The 26,550-nt window shown below is 34.2% G+C and overlaps 1 protein-coding gene across 2 annotated transcripts in view; it reads left to right on the top strand.

Annotated features, from left to right (window-relative positions):
- LOC145680672 (gamma-glutamyl hydrolase-like) overlaps positions 1-19,717 on the top strand; it is a 58,788-nt gene extending 39,071 nt beyond the window's left edge. For both annotated transcript variants that reach the window (XM_081751463.1, XM_081751464.1), the window contains exons 5-7: positions 2,928-3,034; positions 9,825-10,053; positions 18,381-19,717. In XM_081751463.1, the coding sequence (XP_081607589.1) occupies positions 2,928-3,034; positions 9,825-10,053; positions 18,381-18,508 (464 nt within the window). In that variant the 3' untranslated portion in view covers positions 18,509-19,717. The remainder of the gene's footprint in view (positions 1-2,927; positions 3,035-9,824; positions 10,054-18,380) is intronic.
- Positions 19,718-26,550: the final 6,833 nt, after the last annotated feature.

Here is a 26,550-nt window from a genome sequence, read left to right as displayed (position 1 = left end):
TCTTTTATTTACTAATTAGCGACACTCATTTTTATAATAACTTATTCTGAACATAGTGTGATGACTGTGAGCTACTTATGTGTTATACAGTATAGTTATTTGCACCATATTGATGCAAGATGGACTGACACATATTAACATTATACATGATATGGATAAACACGTAAAACACATTATTGTAACTGAATCAGTGCTTTCCACAAAGAAAAAAAAATAAATAAAATGATTAATTTTGTATTGGTAATGCGTGAGTTTATGATATAAACTTGTTTGTGCAAGTCAAATTTAAGTTTTCGGTTGTCAGCATCATGTAAAATTGAAGGTTTCTGCCGAAAACATACTGTTTTATGATATAGGCTTGAAATTTGAAATACACGCTTGTAACGCTCCGTAACGTCTTTTGGAAAAATGTGAAAATTATGTACTATTAGAAAGAGAAAAAAACTAAAATAAATTTACTTCGATTTTTAATATAGCCATGTTATATACCAAAATGTTTGTAATTTTACAGGGATTTTTTAAATGGACAATTTAAAAAAATGAGGCGAACTTTCGCGCGAATTTTTCAAGTTTGAACTTTTCATGAAATTTTCCAACACTAGCTGTACATAGTCGATTAACTTCAGCTTATGCAGCGTTACCAGACTCACAAAACGCAAAAACCATAGAATAGTGAAAATTATATATATATATATATTCATTAACTTATCACAACTCTAGTTATTATCTGCATCGTCTAAAAGAATATTGTGACACTCTGTTGAATGCGAATTCTGTTTGAACTCGCTATGTAGTTCGACTGTTGAATGGAATGCAACTTGCCATGTAGTTTAAGGTTAGAATGTTATGAAATGTCACATATCATAATGTGTCAGAATGGAATAATTTTTTTTTAGAAGTTATCGTGTTTTTTTTTTTTTTTTTTTTTTTTTTTTAAATCGGGAGGGGATTAAGTAGACTCTTTATTCTTCACTGATTTTTCTAAAACACTGTTCAGCACCATCGGTTCTATTAAAAAGTGGCCAACTTACAGAAAATAAGTGTGATTTTTGTACTTTTAGAATAGGGTTTCTAGTATTACTTGATTGTATAATTTGAATAAGCAACGACACAACGGATACTTTTAAATAGTTTATATAGAGCAATCCTAACAATACCAGTACTAGAAAAAATTACCACAATATATTTAATATATGTACTTTTGTCTTCCTGGAAACCAGTCTGGTACTAACTAACTAACTCTATATCCTATGGAACCCGGAGGTTCAATGCCGCGTTCACAAAAGCTCTCCACTGACTTCTATCCTTAGCTAACTGCATCCAGTTTCTACTCTGTATTCCAGTCTCTGCGAGATCCATCTTAATATTGTCCTCCCATCTGCGCCTAGGTCTTCCTAATGATCGTTTTCCGATTGGTCTTCCAGTCAAGACTTTGAAAGCGTCTCTACTTTCTTCCATTCTAGCTACATGACCCGCCCATCTAAGCCTCCTAGACTTGACGACCCTAACGATGTTGGGTAAACCATATAAATTATGTAGTTCCTCGTTATGAAGTTTCCGCCATTCCCCATTCCCGTTCCTCTTGGGTCCGAATATTCGTCTCAGGATCTTGTTCTCAAATACTTTCAGTCTATGTTCTTCCCTCAGAGTAAGTGACCATGTTTCGCAGCCATACAGAACAACAGGCATGATTATCGTTTTGTATATTTTAAGTTTCAAATTCCTCGACAGAATTCGCGACGACGGTACAGTGAATTATTCGGATTGAAAACAAAAACACAAACAACCGTGAAATCAAAACGTATGTACGCAGTTTATTAAAATTGATATTGTAGCACACTGAGTTATCCTGATTGAAAACAAGTAAAGCAAAATTATAAATTGAACAATTTATATGCAGTTTATATGATCTTTTCGGCAGTGACAAATATTTTCTGTAGATACCTTTTGGAAAGTAGCAAACCAGTTTTAATAACAAATTTACTCATGGTGGTTCATTCTAGACGTATGTCTTTTATTCTCTTTGGCACATATGCACATTCTAATTTCGTAGTTAACTACTTTTGTTAATGAGCTACAAGTGCTTCCCTTGGAGCGAAAGATGTTTTGAGGAAATCTTAAGGGAATTCATATCTTAAAACCTCCGAAACCTTTCGACAAGCTGTCAGGTTGCCAATAGATGACAATTGAGATGGTTAGCTTTAACCTTGAGAATTTCCGGAATTACTCAAGCTCCCCACTGATGAAAGGAGCCGATATAGCTAATGGTTTTACCAAAACAGACAGAGTAAACAAATACGTACAACCATTTCCTGAATTCCTGTACGTGCTTTTCCTTATTCATATCTTCCTTCACCACCCCCTTGTCAGAGTAGTGTTCTGGCTATTGACCTCCAAGAACAAATCGTGCGAATCTATGCTTCTCTGTCTCCAGTAACAAATACAGAACATTTGGCTCTCATATGGAAATACGAGAGAGTTAAGAAAAACAACAAAACGTATTTTGCGTGGCCAAGATACGCAGGTAAATTTATCACTATCATCATAGGATAAACATTGTTTCGATGCGGCCAGCTTCCAAGATAGAAAGGTGGCGAACTTACAGAGTAATAAGTAATGAATGTCTTATGGAAGAATACAGGTTCAAGACGAACTAGGCCAAAATAAGCAGCTGGCCATTGACAGGTTTTACTATATATATATATATATATATATATATATATATATATATATATATAGACACGTTGTTGTTTATCAGAAACTCACATGTGCTGAGATCGTTTGCACTCTACCGTCAAGCTACTCGACTCTCTGTCTTGTATACGTCAAGGGGTCATTTGTGTGTTATTAAACAATGTCATTTCATGTCAGTATGTATGCATTCATTTGCATAGGGTTCTCATATACTTATTGTCTTTCTTTTATAGATTATTTATACAGCCGAATCTTCAGCGATGCATCAGATGAAATTGTCAATATTTTTTCAACTCAGAATGTAACTGTGAATTTTCACCACTTCTGCGTTACAGAAAAGGTAAATACATTTTATTGTTTAACATGTAGAAAATATTAATATATTTTAACTATTAATTGTTAATAATTCTAGAATACTATGTGCTAGTAATTTTAAATTCAATTGTGTTGCGATTTTGGAGTATGTCTATACAGCACTGAAGTTACGGAATACATAATCAACTGTTTGAGTAAAGTAGTGGAAACTGTCTTTTCATAATGTGATGTTGAAAGATTAGACTAGTGTCGAATATAAGAAAAGGTTTACGTTTGAATTTCTTGGCCTGGTGGAAGTTTATAATTTAGAGAAATCAGTTCTCGTAACGAGAGTTCGAAGGTTGGGGGATCCTTCGGTGAATGATCTTCAGACATATCGAGAAAGTATTCTCGTTTCAGGTAAGATGGTCAATATATAATAAGCAAGATTCATTGGTTTTAGGAAGTTTGGTTCAGCCAAAACTCCTTTAGATATTTAGCGTGTGTGTCCATGTGCTTCTCCGCAGTGACTGGAAATATTCTGGACTTCATTTCCACTTCAGACTGGCCTTCTGCAAGTCCATACCTAAACAGTTTGTACTACAAATTGTGGTCCAAGCTTCAGGAGATGGCTTACAGGAAGAGACATTCCAATATTGAAAGTTTAAAGCAGTCTCTTCGGAAGGCAGCTGCAGATTTTCCAGTTGGAGTGTTGCGTAATGCAATTGATGAGTTGCCACAAAGACTTAAGGGCTGTGTGCATGCTAATGGTGGCCATTTTGAATAATTATTTGTGATTTTGGTTCATAATGCATCCATGTAACTCATGTTATCACAATATTAAAATATTGTTAACGATTTTGTATCAAGTACTTAGAACTTTGGGATAGTATTTATGGTAAGACTATGTAGTTTGTAAGGACCTATCAGATTCCAAAAATACAAGTCATCCTATTCTCTTCGCCTTGTGATGTTATGAAAAGTGATCAAATAGCAAGTAAAATACAACGCTTAATATCGCTATAAATCACCAAACAGGTACACTTTCGAGAGACGCAGCCCCCATCATCAGCTAACTTGAAATTAGAGAAACTTAAAAAGTGAGACGGTCATTATTCGAAGTAAACAAACCACTTCACTTCCACGAACATATAATAGCAGAATATATTTGACTTATAAATAAAATCTTGTTTTCATAGTCTCACTTACTTGCTGTTAAAATGGTTATACCATAAATGCGAATCAATCATTATACAGTTTAAATGTACTATCAAAAACACCTGGGAAGTAAGAACAGTGTTGTATTCCTTCGTAGCTGCGAATTGAATATATTTGGTTTCATTTGATGTCGTGGAGATGTATCTCTCATTATCGGTAGACTTCACTCTACACGCTTTGGAACTTTCCCTATACAAACTAAAAGTGAACCTATATGAAATCCAATCGATTTCGTGATTAACTGCCTTCAGGAATAATATCTTTCAATTCAAAGAGTTGCTTTTTCAGCAAAATGATGGCTTGATTCTGGGTGACACTAGGGCTGTGCGATATCGAAATTTCGATATCGACATTCGATATTTTTCCGATATCGATATCGAATAGATATATCGATATCGACAATATCGGATATCGACAATATCGAATATCGATATCGAATATCGACAATATTGAATATCGATATCGAATATCGATATCGACATCAAATATCGATATCGACAACATCCAATATTAATATCGACAACATCAAATATGGATATTCAACATATTGATTGGTCTTGAATATTCATGTTGATGGGGGCCGCGGTGGCTCGGTGGTAGAGCGTTTACCTCCGGCGCTTGGGGTTCCGGGTTCGATCCCAGCCCCTGCCAAGTGAACTTTGTGGTGGACAAACACCGTGTGTGTGGGTTTGCTCGAGGTTCTCCCGTTTCCTCCCACTTTCTTCATTCCATCATTTCATTCATTTCTCATAATCACCGTCTCCTTTAGCCTAACCGGCATAACCGTGAAACGTAAACCTCAAAGATTTCATTTCATTTCATTCATGTTGATATAAACAATCTGGTCTCAAAACGTTTCAATGGGGGATATCTCAGAATACTTGTTAGTCACAGAAAACAGACATGTGTTCCTTCTAATCCACCACTCTTTTCTCCGAAAAAGTTAATAAAAATATTCATTGAATTGTCTCTCTCAGTTATCATATTGGTCATCATTGCAATGAAACACGGTGACATAGAATATGCGTGTTTTATTTGTGTGTAGGTGTTTATTTCATGTATATGCATTTGTGAATGTGCGCGTGTGGCGGTATGCGTTTGAGAGAGAGAGAGAGAGAGAAGTTCTTTCTATACCATAAAACGTGCGTGTGTTGTATTTTAAGCTCACGCACAAACAATACTTGATCCAGATATGGACGATAGAGGCCGTGGTGGCTCAGTGGTAGTGCGTTCACTTCTGGTGCATGAGGTCCCGGGTTCAAACCCTGCTCTTGCCAAGTGAACTTTGTGGTGGACAAACACCGTTGCGTGGGTTTCCTCGGGGCTCTCCCGTTTCCTCCCACTTTCTTCATTTCACCATTTTCATTCATTTCTCATTATCACTGTCTCCTTTAGCCTAACCGGCATAATCGTTGGACGTAAAATTCAAAAATTTCATTTCATTTCAGATATGGACGAATAACGTACCCGATCAACAAAAGCAAAATCGGGGAATCCCCGTTTCTCTTTTGTGCTAATCATTTGGTGCCTCACTGCAACAGGAAATCGATGCATATCTTTCAGTGACATCTACAGACAGTGGTGCTATTCAGCCGGTTCACACCGGTTCTAGCGAACCGGTTGTTAATATATTTCGAGTTTGCTAAACCGTTTGTTATACCCAGGCATAACAGTAAATTTTATTCAGTTATACCCAAGAACGAGCAAGTTTCAGTTTGTTTAGCTTTGTTCTAAGAAATTCTTACAGCTACAGAGTTAGATATATGATCTCTCAGAATAAGATATAAGCGATTTTTCCTTAATTTCAAATTTCCTTTAAATGGGCTGGTTAGATATCAAGAATGAAAACTAGGATCACATGAGTGCAGTGGTGAGGGTTATTTACATTTGAAACTCATACATACCATTATCAATAATTGTTGATCCATTGCTGGGTTAAAGTGTTTCCAATACTTCTTGACAAACATCTATTTTGGATCATTCGTTTCCAAGATATTCGCAGTGCTACCTAATTTCGTCACAACACCTTATATTGGGTTGCTGTGTAGGTTTCTACTTGTCACTTGTGGCATCCAGTGAAAAATTTGTCTTTGTCTATCTTGTATGATTTGCTTCCTAAGAGAGAGGGAGAGAGACAGGGGCGTAAATAAGGGCCCCGCAGACCCCGCATAGCGGGAGGCCCATGTCATCACGGGGCCCCCAAATTGTGATGTAGGACGTAGAAAAGGGGCCCCATTCCACGTTGTCTGCGGGGTGGCCCCCAAGCCCACAGTTACGCCACTGGAGAGAGTTATCTTTCTATGTATCCATCTACTATCTCTCTCTCATATACCGGTATATATAACCAGTCACAGAAAATTAGTATAGCGCCACTGCCTACAGATATGGAAGAAAACCTCCTTCACTGGAGGAAATCTCATGACAGTGAATTTCCAAAATTAGCTCTTTTGGCTCGTAAGTATTTGTGTAGGTACCAGCGTTCTATCGGAAAGAGTATTTAGTGGATGCAATATCGTAACTGATGCTCATACTTCACTTACAGTTAGTGCAGAACATGCGAAACAACTGATTTTCTTTCCATGAACAAAAGAGCTCGTTCCTAAATAGCAGTGTCATGAACTTCAATGCATCATACATTTCTAGTTGAATACTCAGTGCTAATAGGCATAGTTCTAAACAAGACAGTTATTGTTCATTTTTCTCTGTATGTGTGATGTGTGTGTGTGTGTGTGTGTTCTTCTAAGTTAATCCGTTGGCTTTACAAATTTAACACTTGGACTCTATTTTAATATCCAATTAAAAGAAAGCACGCGATCAATAGAGATCTCTTTCATGTTATTATTAATTTCATAATCTTTTTGTATTAAAGAGCTATATGCAAAGACGTGACATCTCCCACATGAACTTAAGAGGTTTCTTGTTATTGGTTTTGTGCAAATTCATATCTAAAAGTATTCATGTTTTATTAAATTTAGGCTAAACCTTACGTCTTATACCATTATTCAGTTTTGCTTATCAAATCAATTTAGAAAGGTTCTAAGTCATTCCTAATAACAGTGCACCTAATAATGCATATTCTAATACTTAAGCAAATACAAAGAAATAGGGAAGTGTTAATAGTACCTAAACACAATATGTAGGTCTGTGTAGTGAAATGACAGAATGGAGGCTTTTGTTTGTTTTAGTGGGCTGAGTTATGTATGTGGCTCAACTTACATCTAGTAACCACATACAAATAAACGGAAAATTATTACTTTGCACAAAAAACTAGTAAATTCTTGTTTCCCTGTCTGTTTAGATTTAAGCAAATTTTAGCACAGGCATTTGATTTTTCACTCGCAATGGCAATACAGCACAAACATTAATTGTAGTGAGGATATCAAGTTGACTCGGTTAAGGAATGCAGCCATGTTAATGATGAGAAATATTTTGGAGGGCATAGCTCCCCGGCTCTGCACTGGTTTTGGCTTTATCCAGGGGTGCCCACAAGGGGGGGCTATGACGCAAACTGCGTCATTGAAATATTTGGCGGGTTAAAAATCTATATAAAAATGTTTGAGGGGGTGTAAAAATTAATCGAAAAGATTTTTTTTCATGGAAGAACACCTATGGATAGACAATTTTTTGGGGGGGGTGAGTCATGAACATAAGGGGGGTGGGCACTACTCCTTTATCTTCGAAAGGAACATCATTTCTGCCCAATACAATTTTTGCACAACGTTTGGTTTGATTCGGTGAAGAAGTGTAGCCGATAATATAAGTTAAATACACAATATTTAGGTGGATTAAGTAGACGTAGAAACATCCCTACCCCACCACCGCCGATTTGCACTATCTTCAAAAGGAACCAAATTTTTAACCCTTACTAATCCTTTGTAAATTTGGCTTCATTCTGTTAAGAAATGAAGTCAAAAGAGAAAATTAAATATTAACATGGAATGTTGGGAAGCATAGTCCCCAAGCCCTACATTAATTTGACTCATGAAGCGGGGCGTTTATCTGCCTCATACGAGTATCGTGCAGTTTGGTTTCATTCGGTTAAGAAATGCAAATGCAGCTACTATCGCAAGCCAAAAAGCGTTATATATATATATATATATATATATATATATATATATATATGAAGCAAAACCCGCCGCAATTTTTTCGAGGAAGTGTGAAACACCAATATCGAATATCGATATTAACGATATCGAATAACGAGGATATCGATATCGAATATCGACGATATCGATATCGAATATCGACAATATCGGATATCGACATCGAATATCGACAATATCGGATATCGACATCGAATATCGACGATATCGGATATCGATATCGAATATCGACGATATCGATATATCGACATCGATATTTTTGCGATATCGATTATCGATATAAGATGATATCGATATCGACATATCGCACAGCCCTAGGTGACACCCTTTCCCATTACTTTCGAACAGGGTTTTGGATATGTTTGAAACTGATATTCTATCTAAATTTCTGCACATTATATATATTTACTAAGCTGATGATACCCTAATTTTGTACAAGATCGATTCTGATTTTTAAAAAAATTTCGACACGTTCATCCAGATACACCCTAGAATTTGGTTCAGCATGGAAAATGAAGAACGCTCAATTTCCGGAATATTACAATAAAAAGACATGCAAACAAATTTTTCACCACAGGATATCGCAGACCTTCTGCGGAGCTAAGTATATTAACATTACATCATCACATCTTTGGCTTCAGAAGATGATTTTCTGAAAAAAAAAGAAAGAAAGAAAGAAAAAAAAAAGAAAAAAAACTTTAGGAGAGCTGTTTTACTCTCAGACCTCACTGAGGACGTAATCAGGAAATATAGTACGTCATGAAAACATGACAAGAAAATGATTTTCAACAGTCTTTATTATTCAAATGGTACAAACGAGGTTCAACAAGAAATTTGTAAGCCTTGCACTCAATAACCAGCTAGGATTACCACGGAGAAATGGATTGGCATTCCTTTAGTTCTGCACGTTTCTGAAAAGATAAGAAGATATTACAAAAATATATATCAATGCATCAGAAGTTCCCCGAAAATCAATTGGGAAATACCTAACTTTAAATTTTACATCACCGATACTTGTAAGAATAAAAATAAATCCTATAAATAATTATTATACGTATTGTAGGCATAGAGGTTGTTTCAGTTATTAACTGAAAGAACGTTATCGAAACTTTTCGTATACTTTTTTTTTTTTATATTTGATATGATGTGACTTTCATGATTTGAATCTAAACATTACGTTATATATGAGATGAATTATAAACGTATGGAAAATTACCATGTCAAATAATGTATTTCCATATTGTTTTGATAAAAGTTTTTTCTTTCTTTCTTTCTTTCAAAAAATGTTATTGTTATCGAGTTTTAATTATTTGGAAAGAACGCGTAAATAATTACAAATACTATTGCAGTGCTATTGCTATCGCAGAATAAAATCAACAATGAGTTTAGTGTATTTGTTTGAATTGCATAGAAACTTCTCATGTATTCTTTAAATTCATTAGTATTTTCTTCTAGTATGTACAGAAGCTGCTTTAAGTAAGCGAATATTTTTTCTTGTACTTTTTCATGACGAAGAATTTTACAAAATACGGTTTGGATCAGCAGTTTCGAGTGTTGTCAACCAATAAGGACGTAACGACCACGTTCATCTCAACAATTGAAGGACTACATTATCCTTTCTATGGCATTCAGTTTCACCCTGAGAAAAACCTGTACGAATGGAATACAAAGGAGAAAGGAATTCCACATAGTCCACAAGCAATACGATCGGCTCAGTATTTAGCAGATTTCTTTGTTAACGAAGGTGAGTAAAATAAAACAAAACTACAATTTTAGGGTGTCTATGTATTGACTATATTTGGAAGCTCTTTTTTTTTCTGGCAGAAAAAGTGAAAGTACTCATCACGAATATATTGTTATTGCACCTAGTTTTAACAAATTATCCGATATACTGTTTCGTCCGATTGCTTCTTGCTTTTGCTATTAATCGCAGACCATGATTCCCCATATTTGTTAGGGTTAAACTTTATGGGAGGCAGTCCTAGTATCCTGATGTTTATCAGTACAGAAGTTTGTTCGTTCAAGCAAATGACGTAGATGAAGTTACTATAAGGTTCGTGTGAGAAAAATCTTTTTCATGTTCACGGGAAGATATTGCAATTGTGGCCAAAGTGTGCATTAGAAAAAATGAAATGTCCGGTCTTTATTTTCCGGAAGATACTCGCGAAAAATCATACACTGCTTCTCTTTTATTTAAGTAGAATTTTGGCAACTGCAAATCAAGCGTCAAAACCTAAAGAAATGGAAGAAAATAGCAGGCACTGCAAACTGTTCACAGTATTAAATTTTAAATACATATAATATATTGTTGTTTTAGTCTTCGAAACTATTTAGATTGAAAAATTAATGTCATAAGTTCCAATATGGCAAAGGAAATCACAGTAATGTCAACCACCGAAAAAAAAAAAAAAAAAAGTTTACAACTAATCAAACTAACATACGGAAAACTTAGCACGAAGATATGATATGAAGTGTACAGTATGAGATAATACATACAGTATTTGAATCAAAAACGATAGAGAATTTAAAATATTGTTTGAAAAGTTACATTCTGTAAACGAACTTTCTGAAAGTATACATTATATAAAATCATATTGAAGTAAAAGAATTTTTATAAATAACAGCCGTTGAGTAAATGGCTTTGGCGTGAAAAATAAGTGTAAACACAAATGAGCAAATCAAGCATTGAGAATATAGTCACATGGAGAAAATTGTGTAAAGCTTTTAACATTAGTCCGAAGGGTGACTTCACTCAGACCCCTACACTTATGTTCCTACCACGTTTTCAGTTAACTCTTCCAACTCCTGCATTTTGTGTTCTTCTTTCATATGTACTCACTTCTCAAGTTTATCTTCTTTGAATAAAACAGTCTGTTGCATATCAAGAAGTTTGAAAGCTGTGTTGTTTGTTCAGCCACATAGGCTTTTCTTTGGCTCCAGACATTTCTAGATGACAAGGGGTTAATCAGAGTATAATATGGCCTGTTTATTCAGCCAAATTATCAGTTATATGCAGTTTCAATCTCTCTCTCTCTCTCCTCGTATAATTTGATCAACTTAAGCAAATTCATTTTTACAGACCCCTTCATCAGCTGTGAAACCTATATATTGTCATCGCCATGATTTGTTAGGGACATGTTTGTTGGTTGATTTACAGTTTAATGTCCCTTTTAATACCAAGAGTATATGGGACGTATATCTATAGCTTAATGTGCGATTAAAAGTGGAACTTGAACCGGAATCTTACCCACAGCATGTATTTTAACTATATTGTCATGAGTGACCTTGGTTTGTCATTTCGTAAACAGTGCACCACGTAGAAAACTTTTTCTTCAGAACTCTTTCCATGATCTTTCCAATGATGTTCCAAATAATGTGCCTTCCCATTTTAAATTTTCGGGTCATCACCTAGGGCCCCATGATAGAACATCCACCCTAAGATGTACGTGGACTGAAAGAGTACATTACTGCTGCGGTACTGATGTTGATGAAATCACCTTGAAATAACCTGTTGATGTGGGTCTGGGAGGAATTGGATTACCGAATTGATTTATGCACGATAACAAAGAGGACTTACATTTAGTATTTGTGAGTTATTATATTATTTTTTTACCACTTAAACTTGCACAGTTATACTACTCATGTGTAAAATTTTAAGTAATTTGCACAGTAAATATGCTGTATTTATAACAAGCTTTTTGAAATACCTCGTGTATATGTGAATATTGAAATAGCAACTGCGGAGATACCAATCTTGTAGGAGACCTCGAAAGAAGTAAAAAGTGTCTAATAAATATACGGCGAAAAATGTGTTGTTCCAAAGTTATAAGTTGCCGAAAACGACGGAAAATAAACTTCAAAACTACATTGCTCAAGAACTGTGGAACGTATCATAATGGGTTCAAGAAATTACTTAGGAACTCTAATAAAATGAAATCAAATTTCAATATTAAAATATACAGTATATTCTGTCACCTTTTAAGGATATATGTACTCACTTTTTTCTGTTCAAAGATTACGAAAATACATCTTATGTATTAGAGAGAGAGAAATGCTTATGATCGTAATCCTTTGAAAATAGCGAATGTTTGTAATCTATGTGGTCGTTAGAAGGTACAAATACAAATGTATGAAAAACAATCATCTCATTTAACTGACAGAAAACTGAAGCCGTCTGTCATTTGATGATGGCTGCTTTATAACGTAAGGACTTTGGAAGACGGGGATTCGATTTGTCCTCAGTCCAGCTGTTAGATTTTCTTTCGTTTTACAGCATCGTTCCATTGTGCACTTTCCTGCGTGAAAAGAAGATAATTTAGTATACAAATAATTATCAAGCGATTCCAGGCGATGAGGTTTCTGAAAGCTCTTAATGAAGTTGATGTTCGAAAACTAGACATCACTGAATGAACTAAACAAAGAAAAATAATTACGTAACAAAGTCAATCAAGAAAATTAGAAATATTTAATAAGATCATCCAAGAAATTCAATATTGTTTCCTAGATTCATCAGTAATTCCTATTTAAGGATTGTTTAATTAAATGTCTGTTACTATACAAATCTGTGTAGTATTATTTATTCAACATGTTCTCATTGATCGTGTATTTATTTATTTATTAACAAATGAAAAGGCTGGTCGTGAGTTTGATCCAAGAGGAATAGTAAAAATGCTAAATGTGTTACTAGGCTTCTAAAGTGTCTGTCTATCGACAGCAGCTTCACCGACGCCCTTTTGTTGTTCAGTAGATGTCAAGAGAAAAATTATTCCAATTCTATACAGAATGCCAAATACGTAAGACCTCGGAACAAGCCAATTGAATCGTCGGACTTTGTTGGCTTCTAGCATCTGAATATGACATTTGATATCATCTTGTCTTACAAGTTATCCTGATTCATATTGTGGTGCCTTCTCAGCGTGCAGGAAGTAATACGTACATGCAGAGTCGTTTAAACAGAATCATATTTCTTCACATTTCGGGCAGTCTTTCATTGCTGAAGTACCATTGATTTGTCACTTTCTTCTGTTTGCTACTTTATAATCATCCGTTAGTCTGAAAATACTAGAAATTGTTTCCCAAAGACAGCAGACTACGATTTTCACACATTGGCATGAAGTGCTGTCAGATATGTATGTATTTCTTCTTGTAATTTAGTGATAATAAAACAGTTGTCAGGTGAGAAACGTTTTCGTATATTTGTAACTTGTAACGACCAACAAAGTTACAGTTCTTCGCTTTCATTAAATAATTACAATCATAGGTATTTCCAGTTATAAATGATATCGAATTCTAAGATACGACGTATTTTTAATTTTAAACTGCAAGAAAAGTTCAGCAGAAAGATTTTTAAATAGTTCTTAAAAGCGTTACCAAATTATATTTCAATGTCGAATTTGATCCTGCTTATTTAGCGTTACTATATACTGAAATGCGAAAAATACTGACGCTGAATAATTAATTTGATCATATTTCTTATTATGATGTTTTCTATTTGTCTACTGTCCTCCTCACTTGACTAATATGCTGAAAGCACAAAAATAGAAAATAGCATCATAATATGCCTAAATTTATCATTACAAATGGCATATGTTCGCAGAACACTAGCATAGTAAAGTTCAGCACAAAGAACCGGAACCACGCGACACACTACTAAAGCGATTATCCTGTCAAGCTAATCAGCCCCTACATTCCTCATTGAGTACTGTTACCAACGTGAAGACAATATACTTGAGCTTAGAGAATGAGGTTAATTTACGGAATTTCGGAAAGTGTGTACAGACAGAAATTTTTATTCTCAAAATGCGGACATGTCGACATGCTGACGTATGGTAATCCCAATTGTATTACCGAAAACTTTCTTTGAAGATAAAATATATTTGTGGTTACATATCTCATGAAGATAATATTGGCTATTATGAAAGGGAAAAGTAATATTGGTCATTTTCGATTACTGACAAGAGGAACAAAATGATTTTTAAATAGCATCTTCATGAATATTGTCATCATTTATGCTTAAGTGGCACCTGTTTCCCCGTGCTCCAACTTCCTTTAGACAATTCATTGCACAGTTACCGCAGAACTCAGAAACCTGAATTTTCAGATGAGGTATATAGTAGTTTCTTAGTGTATAAATGTGAAAAATTATAGTACTTTAAGCTGTGCGTATTAGAGTTTTCATATATGCCAATAATTTTGATGTCTATACTTATCTCTTGTCCTCTTCCTAGTCGAGTTGCTTTATTCCACATTTCTTCTTTCTTCCAAAGATTTATAAAGTTAACTCCTACTCAACTTCCAAACTGTTAAATCACTGAATTTCACTAATTAAAATTTATGAAAAAATAACATGTAGATCTTATAAAAGGTTGTTATTATTCTTCACCAGGTTTTGTGTAATAACAATCCCTTAAGTTTTACACGTTATTAGTTGTGTAATTTTTCATAAATTATAATTAGTGAAATTCAGCGATTTGACATTTTTGGAAGTCTAGTGCCTTAACCAGGAGTCAAGTTTATAATTATTTGGAATAAAGAAAATGATAAACTGTGTGAAATAAAGCAACTTGGTTAGACAAATTAAGGTACTCGGCCCTGGAAGAAGTTGTCAGCAGATAAGTATTAAGTATGGACATCGAAATTATCAGCAAGTACTAAAACTACATTAGGCATAGGGTAAAGTACTATCATTCTTCATATAACTGCGTATTATTCAAACATGATAACCTTAAGATATTAGTTCCTATGTAATTCCTTGAGCCGATTACGATAGATCACGTGGTTCTCGAGTTATATAGCTTTAAAGTTTATTTTATGTGGTTTTTGGCAGCTTATTACTTTGGAAGGACGCATTTTCCGCCATATGATGATTACCTTATTATTATTTTTTGCTTCTTTCAAGGTCCCTTACAAGATGGCTATCTCCCTGCTCACTATTATTTCAGCACTCAGATATACAGGGTGTCTCAAAAGTCCCCTGACATAGGGTAACTCTGTTATTATTAGAGTTACAACAAAATATGTGAGAGAAAACTGTCTCCAAATATGATGTTTCCAATCTAAAGTGAAGGATTTTTTTTTTTTTTTTAATCGGACGAGCCATTTGGGCTGTGCATTCTTTATGCGCCCAATGTTAAATGGAAATGCAACGTTGCCATTTACCTAGACCCACAACGTAAGTGAATGAAGTTACTGTCTTTTACGGTAACATGTGGATGGCCAGCCCCCATTTCAAACATGCTCCCATTCACTTTATGTTGTGGGGCCAGGTAAATGGTGCAAGAAAGAAAGAAAAAAAAAATATATATATATACGTGTATATATTATAATAAGGGGGGGTACTGACCGTGCTTCGCTCGGGAGATGGTAATTATGTTAGGCAACCCTCCTGAATAAATTAACTATCCTAAGAGTAAATGCTTCAAATCTCTTGCATACTTTAAAAAGTACATAATAAACATATTATATAAATTCTATTATCCTGTTAACCCAGAGGCTATCAGTTTTTCGGCCGTGTCTCGGGGTATGAAATTAAGCCAATAAAATTACACACAGGGACATATTCTGTTAAAAGTCTTAAATTCTTTCCTCTCTCTGCATTATTTTTGAAAGAAATCTTTGGCTTAATTTTCAATCACACTAATTCGAGAAGAGTCAATCGAGTCTACAAGTCGGCTCTCGGGAAACTAGATACCAAACTATAGCTCGTATTCGGGATAAAGCTCCTACTCTGATATCTATTTAAAAAACATGAAATAAAACCTTAATTTAACTAAATCTTGGGGCCTACGGACTCACTTTCTTTGCATTCACTTACACGCCTTCCAGTGAGCCCTTAATTTACAAAGGTTCCTTCAGCACTCGTTCAGAAACCTGGCCTAACGCCTACACGCAGTACAACCTGTCACAGACAGTACTACAAAACAAGGGTTCTATCTAATCAATTTACAAGGATTGGGTAGAGTTAAGATAAGGCTGTATTTTCTCAAGTAGGAAATAAATTTGTCCCTCACTGCGGAACTGGTTAAATTGTAAGAAGTTTAACAAAACAATATAGACCCATAATCTCTATCGCTCAAGAGTAAGACATAAACTCTATTCGGCAGGCCGATCACATTATCTGCCTTCAAAAGAGGGAATCGAACCCAAAAACCATAGGATTCGTAAATACCGGATAACCTGCAGTTGGCCGTCAAGTAGAAACCAGACTTAACTGAGAGCTTACAAAGCCTCAGAGAAACTCTTTAAGAATAATCCAATATCCAATTTAGGAGTAGGGTTGAAAAACACATACAACAACATAAATAACCTCGAACTAAATTCCTTATAATTCAGAAAAGAAGAAAAATCCCAACCAGGGACTACCCTACCAAATCTATCTTACACAGGAATACAGACTCTCATTTAGAGAGCTGAGAAACTTCCTGTCTCAGAATCACTCATCTGAGTTTTGAAAAGTGCTAAACTTCTAAGGAATCTAACCTAATCTATAATACCATCACTAAGGAAAAAAAAAAAAAAAATCAGCATAAAGCTGTGACAAAAATTATCTCCGAAGCGTCGAGCGTAAAGTCTAGCCAAAAATGAAGATGAAGAGGACAGCTCCTCCTAGTATTTATAGAGAACTACCCAAAGGGACACTTTGACCTCCCTTATAAAATTCCATTGATACACCAAGAGAAAACGGTCTTTTTCCTCTCCAAAGCTGGCTGGCTAAATCCAGAAATAAACTGGTTTCTAAAACTTGCGAGAGGAAAAGAAAGATTTTTGTCAATAATTTTAAGAAGCTCTAAGAAGAAAATAATACATGGAATATACAAACATATATACAATAATAATTTTTACATGCTAATCAGAATATATGAATTAAATGATACCCAGGCCTGGGATCCCCATCTTATCTAGTTTTAACATAATTAAACATGTAATAATAATAATAATAATAATATATACCTACTGATATTCAGTTTTTTAATATATATACAAAAAAGAGGCATAAAGTGACTCTTGCAGTGGCAACGGTGCATTTTCATTTAACATTGGACGCATAAAAACTACAACCCAAACGGCTCGTCCGATTTAAATATATATATACATATATATATATTTGGAGACAACTCTGGTAATAACGGAGTTACTCTATGTCAGGGAACTTTTGAGGCACTCTGTATAACTGAAAAACCAAGCGGAAAAAAGCATTAGGAGGACCTATGAGCATATGGGATAATAATATTAAAATAGATCTTGCAGAAATAGGATTACAGAGTAAAAACTGGATCCAGATGGCTAAGAACGGAAGGCAATGCAGAGCTTTTGTGAGTACGGCATTGAATCACAGCGCTCCAGACCCATACAGTTAGTTGTACTGTATACATTTACCACATATGTGTTCTGTTTCAGTCTTACCTTCAGGAGTATTGCACGAAATTTAACACTGCAACCTCATGAAACCAATGTTATGAAGGTCAAACATATTTCTCTGGGACTTTTTAAAGAATGGTTGCAGATGGTCTGCGGAAATAGAAAATATTTTCCATAAATTGACTGTTGTAAAATTGTTTTGTGAGTGGTCCGCAGGCCGGCAAATATTTTAAAAATATTATGATGTAAGAAAATTCAATGATAGAACGTACAACGTCCTTCCGCGAGGACGTAACGTCCTAAAAGTCCTACCATGTTTATCTATAAATTATAGTACTTTGTGTACTTCAGCAGGACAGAAAGTTCTCCTAGTGAAAAGAGCATGAACTAGTGTTGTAGCGCAGAAAAAATCATGTTGGTACGACTGGCAGTATGGCGGCTCTGTACAAAAGTCTTCCGAAAGAGCTTTCTGGAAAGACGTAGGCGTGTATGTTCTATCATTAAAGAAATACAATTGTAGGATGTCTCCTGATCTAGTTTTAAATAATATAGAATTCTGTTATTTATGTTATGTATGTTGAAACTTAATGAACTCATAGATACTTAATAACATAAACGAAGAAAAAAATTACATGTACTTCAAAGCAGGTACGTTATTATTGTATAATTTGACAGCCTCATTTTAAACGTTATTTTATTTATCTGTTTATTCAGCTCGCAAAAACGGACACACATTTTCTTCAGAGGAGGAAGAAGCAAGCTCACTTATATGGAATTACAGGCCTACGTATACTGGATCAGAAGGTATCACATATGAACAATGTTACCTGTTTGAGCAGTGAAATTTAAAGGAAACTGGCGAAACACCATCCAAATGGGGAATGATTTTAAGTAGCAAAATTAAAAGATTGATTTTTAGATGATTAACTTAAAAAATTCCATGAGCACGGAATTTATAAATGATTCTTTGATTTGTTACGTGCAACTCAGGAAAGGTGACTACTTAAAATGATAATTAGATGTTACTAATTGTTAGAAGATTTAGGCAGATACTGTATAATGCAAATGCAATAACAGTTACTTGATTAGCTTTTTGATGATTTTACGTGCGATGTTTATTATGTTGTTTTGTCAGAACAAAATTAAAACAGTAGAGATGGCTCAATGTTACATTATTATAACGAAATTAATTTCGTTTTGCGTATTAGTAACATTTGTATTCTAGAAAAGGAATCATTTATTTGATTGCAGAACATGCAAAATTGCGATAGAATGCTCTGAAGTTACAAAGGAAAAATTGAAATTGAATTGCCATTTATACTATTTTGGAAATTGAAACACGCATATTTATTTTTGCTTTCATGACATATTGGACCTATTAGATTAGCAAAAAATGTCAGGGCGGAAAAGAATATTTTACACTGTAAGTGCCATAATGAGTAGAAACGTGTATGAGCCGATATTATAAGTCTTCCTCCTACGGAACATGAAAGATTGGTTGTACCTGAAACATGTCTGTGATACTAGTGCTGCCACGTTCAAGTATGGTTTCAGTTATGGAATTACATCAAATGGATTAAATTATATTTCAGTAGGGTGTAGTAATACAAAGAAAATTTAACTTTTAAATTGTAAAGATTTTTTTAGTTGACAACAGTAATTCCATTTCTGAATACGATTGGACGAGGTAGTGCTATAAAAAAAAGACATAATGTGTATTAATGATATGCTGCAGTATGGTAATACAGAATTTTAAATATTTTGTTACTTAGAAAATACACAAATACTAGTCAACTTTTGGAGAGAAAGAAGAAAACGTTATATTGTTGGAGATAAAATTTTATTATATAAAACCTGTTTAAAAGTTATTCATTGATATTTTATAATTTTGTTTTCTTACAAGAGAGCTGTGATAGTCAAATTATCCAGTAATACTAAATTTCCATAAATTGTTGGACAATTCATGACAATGAAATATTTTTATATAATTCTATTTGGGTTAGTAATTTAATGTTACAATGTTTTGGAAATAAACATTTTATGCAAATCTACCATTGTAGTTAATTTAGTATCATTATTGTCCTAATTTGTTGCCTACTCGTGCTACAAGTAATTTGTTCACCCGAGAATTTAAATCACTTGAAAATTTCCTAGACTGAAGTAAATAGAAATTGGCCCATGATGTAATTTTAGAAAAACTAAACAAAATATATATATATTATTTGAAAAAAGGCGAACTTATGCTTGAAAATAGCAAGTAATCCATCTCTTCTAATCTCAATTGTACAAAAGATCGATCCATATATATATATATATATATATATATATATATATAATATTGTGTGTGTGTGGAAATCAGTTTAAAGGTCCCTTAGGGTGCTGTAATTACGACGTGCAAAGGAAAAGCATAAAACATATATTGAAATGTACGCCATCATAGAATGAAGTTCGTTGATTGTAAAATACCTCCGAAAATATCACCGTCCTGAGAGAAGTACGTCACAGCTCTTTCCGACAGAAAGTACAGTAAAAGTGCAATCGAGGAACAGTGTTCTTCAGTGGGTTTTACCGCAGCTGAGGGTATCTTCAGTGTGATCTAACGCAACAAGAATATACTACCAGAACAAACGCGTTTTTCCACAGTGGGAAGAAGATAACTGATGTACAGCACATGTAGTCCGACAAGTTCGTCAGCTGGTCAGCAAGGAGTATCTGTTTACACAAAGTCATTGCTAGGAGTGTGAGAAAACCTAAAATACCCCTTAATTGAATATTAACTAGGATTTAGAGTTGAACATGGAACTTTAGTTGCGTGTTCACATTCTCATTGAACCCAGGGTGTAGTCCATAGGTCTGTGTGAGCGGTGTTATCGGGTGACAAACTGTGAATGAGATCTGAATATGCTTTTCAACTTCCAAGTAGATCCGAGTCATTTACTATTATTCCAAACCTCAGGCAAACTGAATTCGCATGCTGCGAAGGTTTTCCGCTCGTATTCATGGTAGTGTCAAGTTTCTGCTATAAAGATAAGCTTCCGCTGTACAGAGTTGCCCTAAGTGTCGAAGTAAGTGAAACACAACAACATCAACATCATATTTTCAACCAATTTTTACCTACGAGACATCTCTTCTTTGTTCTAACTTAGAAAGTTTTGCTATGTTCTCTTTACTATTTTGTATTGCTCTACGAATTTTCTCCGTTGTTCTGTCGCACCGTGGGCACAAAGGGTATAGCCTAGTCTCATATAATGTTGCATACATGGTCCGCATGGCACATGAAAATACATTCGAACTATACTGTATCTGGTCATTGTGCGAAACCTCTATATGCACCTATGGGTTATTGTGCATCTGGGTGTTTGAAGAAAGTCGTAAAACTTCGTTTGCGCACGGACCACATTTGTGGAAAATATGCCAGCAGAGTGTAAACAACTTGATCAGACTATTCTCAACAAAGGTCTCCACTGGAAACTTTGATGAGTAGGGTTATTGTGTACAGTCAGAACATCGTATGGAACACTATCGCTGCCGGAAACAAACCTTCACACCCTAGTGCATACCTCCTGATGTTCCCAACTTTCGAATAAACTGCGTAAGAAAGTTCAACATTCCCATGCAGTTGAATGCAATGACACAATAAACATCTTCCCTATCTCTTGCTATCTGCAAGCATAATTCTGGAATTAAACTACCTACACACTCTTCTATGATTCAATGCCAACTCATTCCACCTAATTACTTTGGCGCTTACCATTATGTTCACCCGAATCTCAAATATGTAGCCCTACTGTAGTATGTGCTTCCCGTATTACTTCTCTAATTGTTCCATTTTCTTCAATTGGACTCTGTGTAAAATACAATAAAAAATGTCGAGAAAATGTATCCTCAAATCGTCAGCAACATATGTAGTTTATAATTTGTGAAAGATGTAAAAATAATCTAACATGGAAACAAACATGTTAAACTAATACAATGTGCGCGAGGTTCAGGACCATCCTACATACTGTATGTCGTATGGAAAATTGTAGGTTGGGCTCAGAGATGGAGCGAGATGAAAGCAAATCTTATTATTTCCATGCATGTACTAGTATACAATTTATCGATGGATGTTCTTAAAATCAGTATCTTGATTAGAATACTACTACTATTTTCTTTAACTTTATTTTATAGCACAAAATAATGAAGATTAAAAGAAAATTCAACGAATTTGAAAACAAGATCTACCTGTTTTCAGAAATGATCTCTAATTTGAATATTACGAACTCCATAAATAAGTTCAACTAATCAAGAAAACCTAATAGTATTTAGAGATCTCTAACTTGAATATTAGAAGTTTCATTAATGAGTTTCAAAGAAATTGTTAGAGTAGGAATTTATGTTAGATAAATTAGATAAAAAAAGAAAAGAAAAAACGTGAAGAAAGGAAGGTGCTATCTTTTTATGCCATTTTAACATTCTCACAGGATGCATAATTAGAAGAGTTAAAGAACACAGGGATAGAAATATATCATATTGCCACACAATGTAATGATTCGGTGAGAAAATGAAGTAGTACCGCAAAAGTAACTGGATAATTTGACGAATATATATAGGAAAACAGTTCCGTAGAAGCCAAGGGAAACGTGAAGTTTGATCATTTCAAGAAAAATTGCGAGGAAGTAACTGAAGTCAGCAGAAACTTCAAAGGACCTGGGTTCAGAATTGACAACAGGTGATCACATGAGAGAAGGTGCCGGTACTAGAGGATTGTAAGAAGAAGACTGAAAAGAATAGGATTGCAAAACTTTATCGAAGCTTGAAACATCTGGTATGGGATCGAAAAATACCTATAAAAGCTAAATGGTGTTTTCCACTCATAGTAATTTATGCTGTAGAAATATGAAAGTGTAAAAGAAAGAGGAGCAGAATCCAATCAGTGGAGGTAATATTAATAAACATTTTCGAGAAAATAAGAGATCGAATTTAATCATTGGAAATACAACAAAATGAATATTTAGTATAAAAGTAATGGCTACGCTAGTAGACACATCTAGGAAATTAAAGTTGTATATTATTGACTACAGCACGTACCTTATTCTATCTTATCTTGATGTTCCTCTCATATTTTAGGACTTCAGCCCAAGCTCACTTGTGGAGATAGTAACATTCATACTAATCAACTTTATTTCTGGAAGCAATAGGTTTAACGTTTGAAAAGCCTGGTGGAAAAGGCCCTATCCAACTTCTCCATAGAAGTTGTTTTTTATGTAGTATAAGAGTTAAGAATAATTATTTGTGGTTTAAATTCTTTGCCGTGGGATGTGCCAAACTTTATCTAATTTACTGTCTAAAATTTGAAGAATCATACGCAACATTGTCTAATTTACATGCATCTTTCTTCAAAACTTTAACTGCCTTTTTCTCGTAAAGTTTCAAATGTGGAATATGTCCTTCTTTTATCAAATCCACCATCATCTGTAAAGAAGCTTATCAATCAGGATGTATTTAGGAGAAGAGGAGTATTCTATAAGAAAAATGAGTTGTCATGTCTCCATAGGTATGATGAGGATATGATCTTTTCGGGAACAACTTTCTTTTTTTTCATATTCGAAAACAAGCACAACATTAGAGTTTACGTAACAAAAGTAAAAAAACGAAAAGTCTTTTCTTCGTGGATATATCAGTAGAATATAGTTAAATGGTGTCGTAGTTCTTTGCAGTAGTTTTATTCCAAAATGATTATCACCCAGAGATTCCTTGTAAAATTGTTAATCGTATAATTTTCGGAATGTGATTCGATTAAATCTTTTATCATGATTCGATTAAATCTTTTATCACCATTACTGCTCATAAGTCTTCTTTCTTATTATAGTTTGTGCAGCTGAATATAAAGAAAGAATAATGTTAATACATTTGCTGATATTGCAATGTAATAATTTGGAAATAGAATAATTCCTAGCGACTGCAATTTATCATTATTTTTAAACAATGTAATTAAAATATATCCTGGATAATTATATGTGGACTATTATTAACTAAAACTCCAGTTATGAATAACAAATTAGTAGACATTTTCTCCTTCGTAAGATATTATGCTATTTTTTTTTAAATAAATAGTTGTTATCCTAAATTTTCGGCCTGCTATAAATTATAGGTTAAAATCAAGTTTAATTGAAAATAGTTGTTTTAATTTAACAAAGTTATTTATTTTTCAGTTTGCTTGCTATTCTCCCTATTTTTTTAACCACATTTATGCAGACTTCGTTATGCACAACCAACATTTGTATTGATCTTAATCATTAAGTAGCTAGCGTTATCTATTAGCATCAGGCAGATAGTACAGTTAGCGATACACATTAGTTCGACTGTCAACTATTAGGAATTAGCGTTACTCACTGACTGGCATGTTTTGCTTCATATAATAACGATTTTAATTCTAAGTTAATTTAACCACAATTAGAAAAATTATTGCTTTTTCTATTTAGTATTTCTACTATAGTAGTTATATTGAAAAACGAACATCCTAGAAATGTATTAGAGTAACGTTCAAATCTTAAGCAGGATACAATATATGTATTTTTATAGGAAAATTTACAGGATATGCCATTTTTACGTCTTCAGGATGATTTTGGTATCTTCTGTAGAATATTTCATTGCACCTTTATATCTTCGACTAAATCAAAGCAGTTATGAGTGTCCATTTATTAACCGAATTATTTTTATTTCAAAATTATCATAACCGTATTTATTCCGCAATTACTGGCCAGTTACGTCAAACTGAAGTCTTCATACAGTACTATCTTCAGTTGTTTTCCTAATAACGTAAATTATATCCGTTTTAATACTATCTACCATTAGTGGTCTTTTCTGTTTGTTTTTTCTTCGGCTACATTTTCAATTAGATGTCTACTTAACGCCACATCCACGCGTACTCCTCAAAGGAAAATACAATTCGTTTTCCTATTATTTGAACGAGACCAGCCAGAAAGAGTACTTTTTCTGTCAATATTTATCAGACTGAAAAGTATTGAGCCTTTTGCGCACGAAATGACGTTAGTATAGCAAATCTCAGGGTACATGAGTCGCAACAGGTTGGGCATAACGCCATAGCTTTGATAGCTGACAGTTCAAACTTGCGCTGTAAAGTTGCTTTCTGTTGAAAAGTCGATTTCAGTGAACATAGATATTGAAGACTTGAAAGCTATGGTTGCATTCAATAGAAGAATGCCCTTATAAAAGCTCTTGTAATTGATGCCATTGCCAAAAAAAAAAAAAAAAAAAAAAAAAAAAAAAAAAAAAAAAAGTACCTTATACACTTAAGAATTCTGATATTTCTTCGATAAATCCATAACTCACATACACGTGTATCCATGTGTGAAGTTTCTTTAAATATGCACATAAAGGTTTTTATTGTGTACCAAGTTAATATTTTTTTTACTGTCTTATCCCTTCCCAGCCAGCACCCACATTACCAAAATCCTGGCGCTACCTATGCATTTCATGCCATCTGGTGATAGAGTTATGCAACTTAGCTGTGTTGTATTTTTTATTTCTAAAAGACAAAATATACTTGTTAGCAAATGTAGCTAAAATATTAAGCCACCAGACTGAAAATTATTTACGGATTATCCTTTACATACAACACAATCTTTATGTAACTGAATTATGCCCTATACAGTTACATTACCTTAGCTTTGCTTTAATCAAAATAGTCGCCGTCTGCAACCACATACTTTTGGCATCGCTCGGAAGACAACGATTAGATTCCGTGGTGAAAGAAGTTGGAAATGACATGAAATGGAATATTTTACATTTAACGTCCAACAATTATGTCCGTTAGGCTAAGGGAGACGAATTAATAAATCAACTGAATGATGATGGAATAATTGATGGGATGATAATGTGGGAGGAAACAGGATGACTCCGAAAAAAACAACAGACACGCTGTTGTCCATCACAAACTTACTTGGGCCGGGAACCACTGACGAACCCCAGACACCAGAGGCAGGCGCTCTACCACTGAACCAACGTTTGTGTATGTGGAATGCAGTAGAAATGCTTCTAGTTTATTAACTTTCTGTAAAACTGAAAAATGAATTCACAAATTCAATTTATATTTCTATGTTTCGATATCTGATGGCTACTTTTTTTTTTTTTTTTTTTTTTTTAATGTTTGCATCTTTAATTAGGCTCTGAAATACAAAATCCTGTATGGATTTCCAGATACTTGTATAGTATGATGTAGATTTATGCCTAATTCATCTGCAATGGCACGAACACTTTTCTGAGGATCTACTTCCAGAGTGTGCTTGAGGAGTTCATCCGCACACGACGTTGGTCGGTTCTCACGCGCTTATTTACAATACTGTCATCGGAACGAAATTTGACAAATCAATAGAAAATGGTGTATTTATTCGCCATTCGAATTCCAAAATTATTGTTTATTATTATTATTATTATTATTATTATTATTATTATTATTATTATTATTATTATAGTTGGCTTGCTATACAGAATATCACAGTTTGAAGTGTTCGACAACGCATTACCTCCTGACTTTCTGAGTACCATAGCCTGTTTTCTGTACGTGTGCTGCGTTTCTGACGCGTGAACTGTCTCCATCCCTGTATTTTATTGCTGAGGTGTGTTACCCACCAGACGTCAAAATTGGACATTTAATTCGTACCAAGCTAATGCATATTAAATAACACCATTTGATTAAATAAACATATTTCATTTTATTAAAGTAAACGTTTCAATATCACTAACTTATTCAATAAGATTTAGGCTAAGTATCGTGAACAGTGTAGTGCAAATAAGAGCAGGAAACAAATGGGGGAAAACAATAAATTTGTAAGTGTTCTTAGTACATTTTTTCTTGCTTCCGTCAATAACTTTTTCCAGG

Source organism: Thermobia domestica, chromosome 3 (assembly GCF_964235325.1).
Source record: "Thermobia domestica chromosome 3, izTheDome1.hap1.1, whole genome shotgun sequence".
NCBI classification, from domain to species: domain Eukaryota; kingdom Metazoa; phylum Arthropoda; class Insecta; order Zygentoma; family Lepismatidae; genus Thermobia; species Thermobia domestica.
Note: the sequence above shows the minus strand (reverse complement) of the source record. Positions and strands in the feature narration are given on the sequence as shown.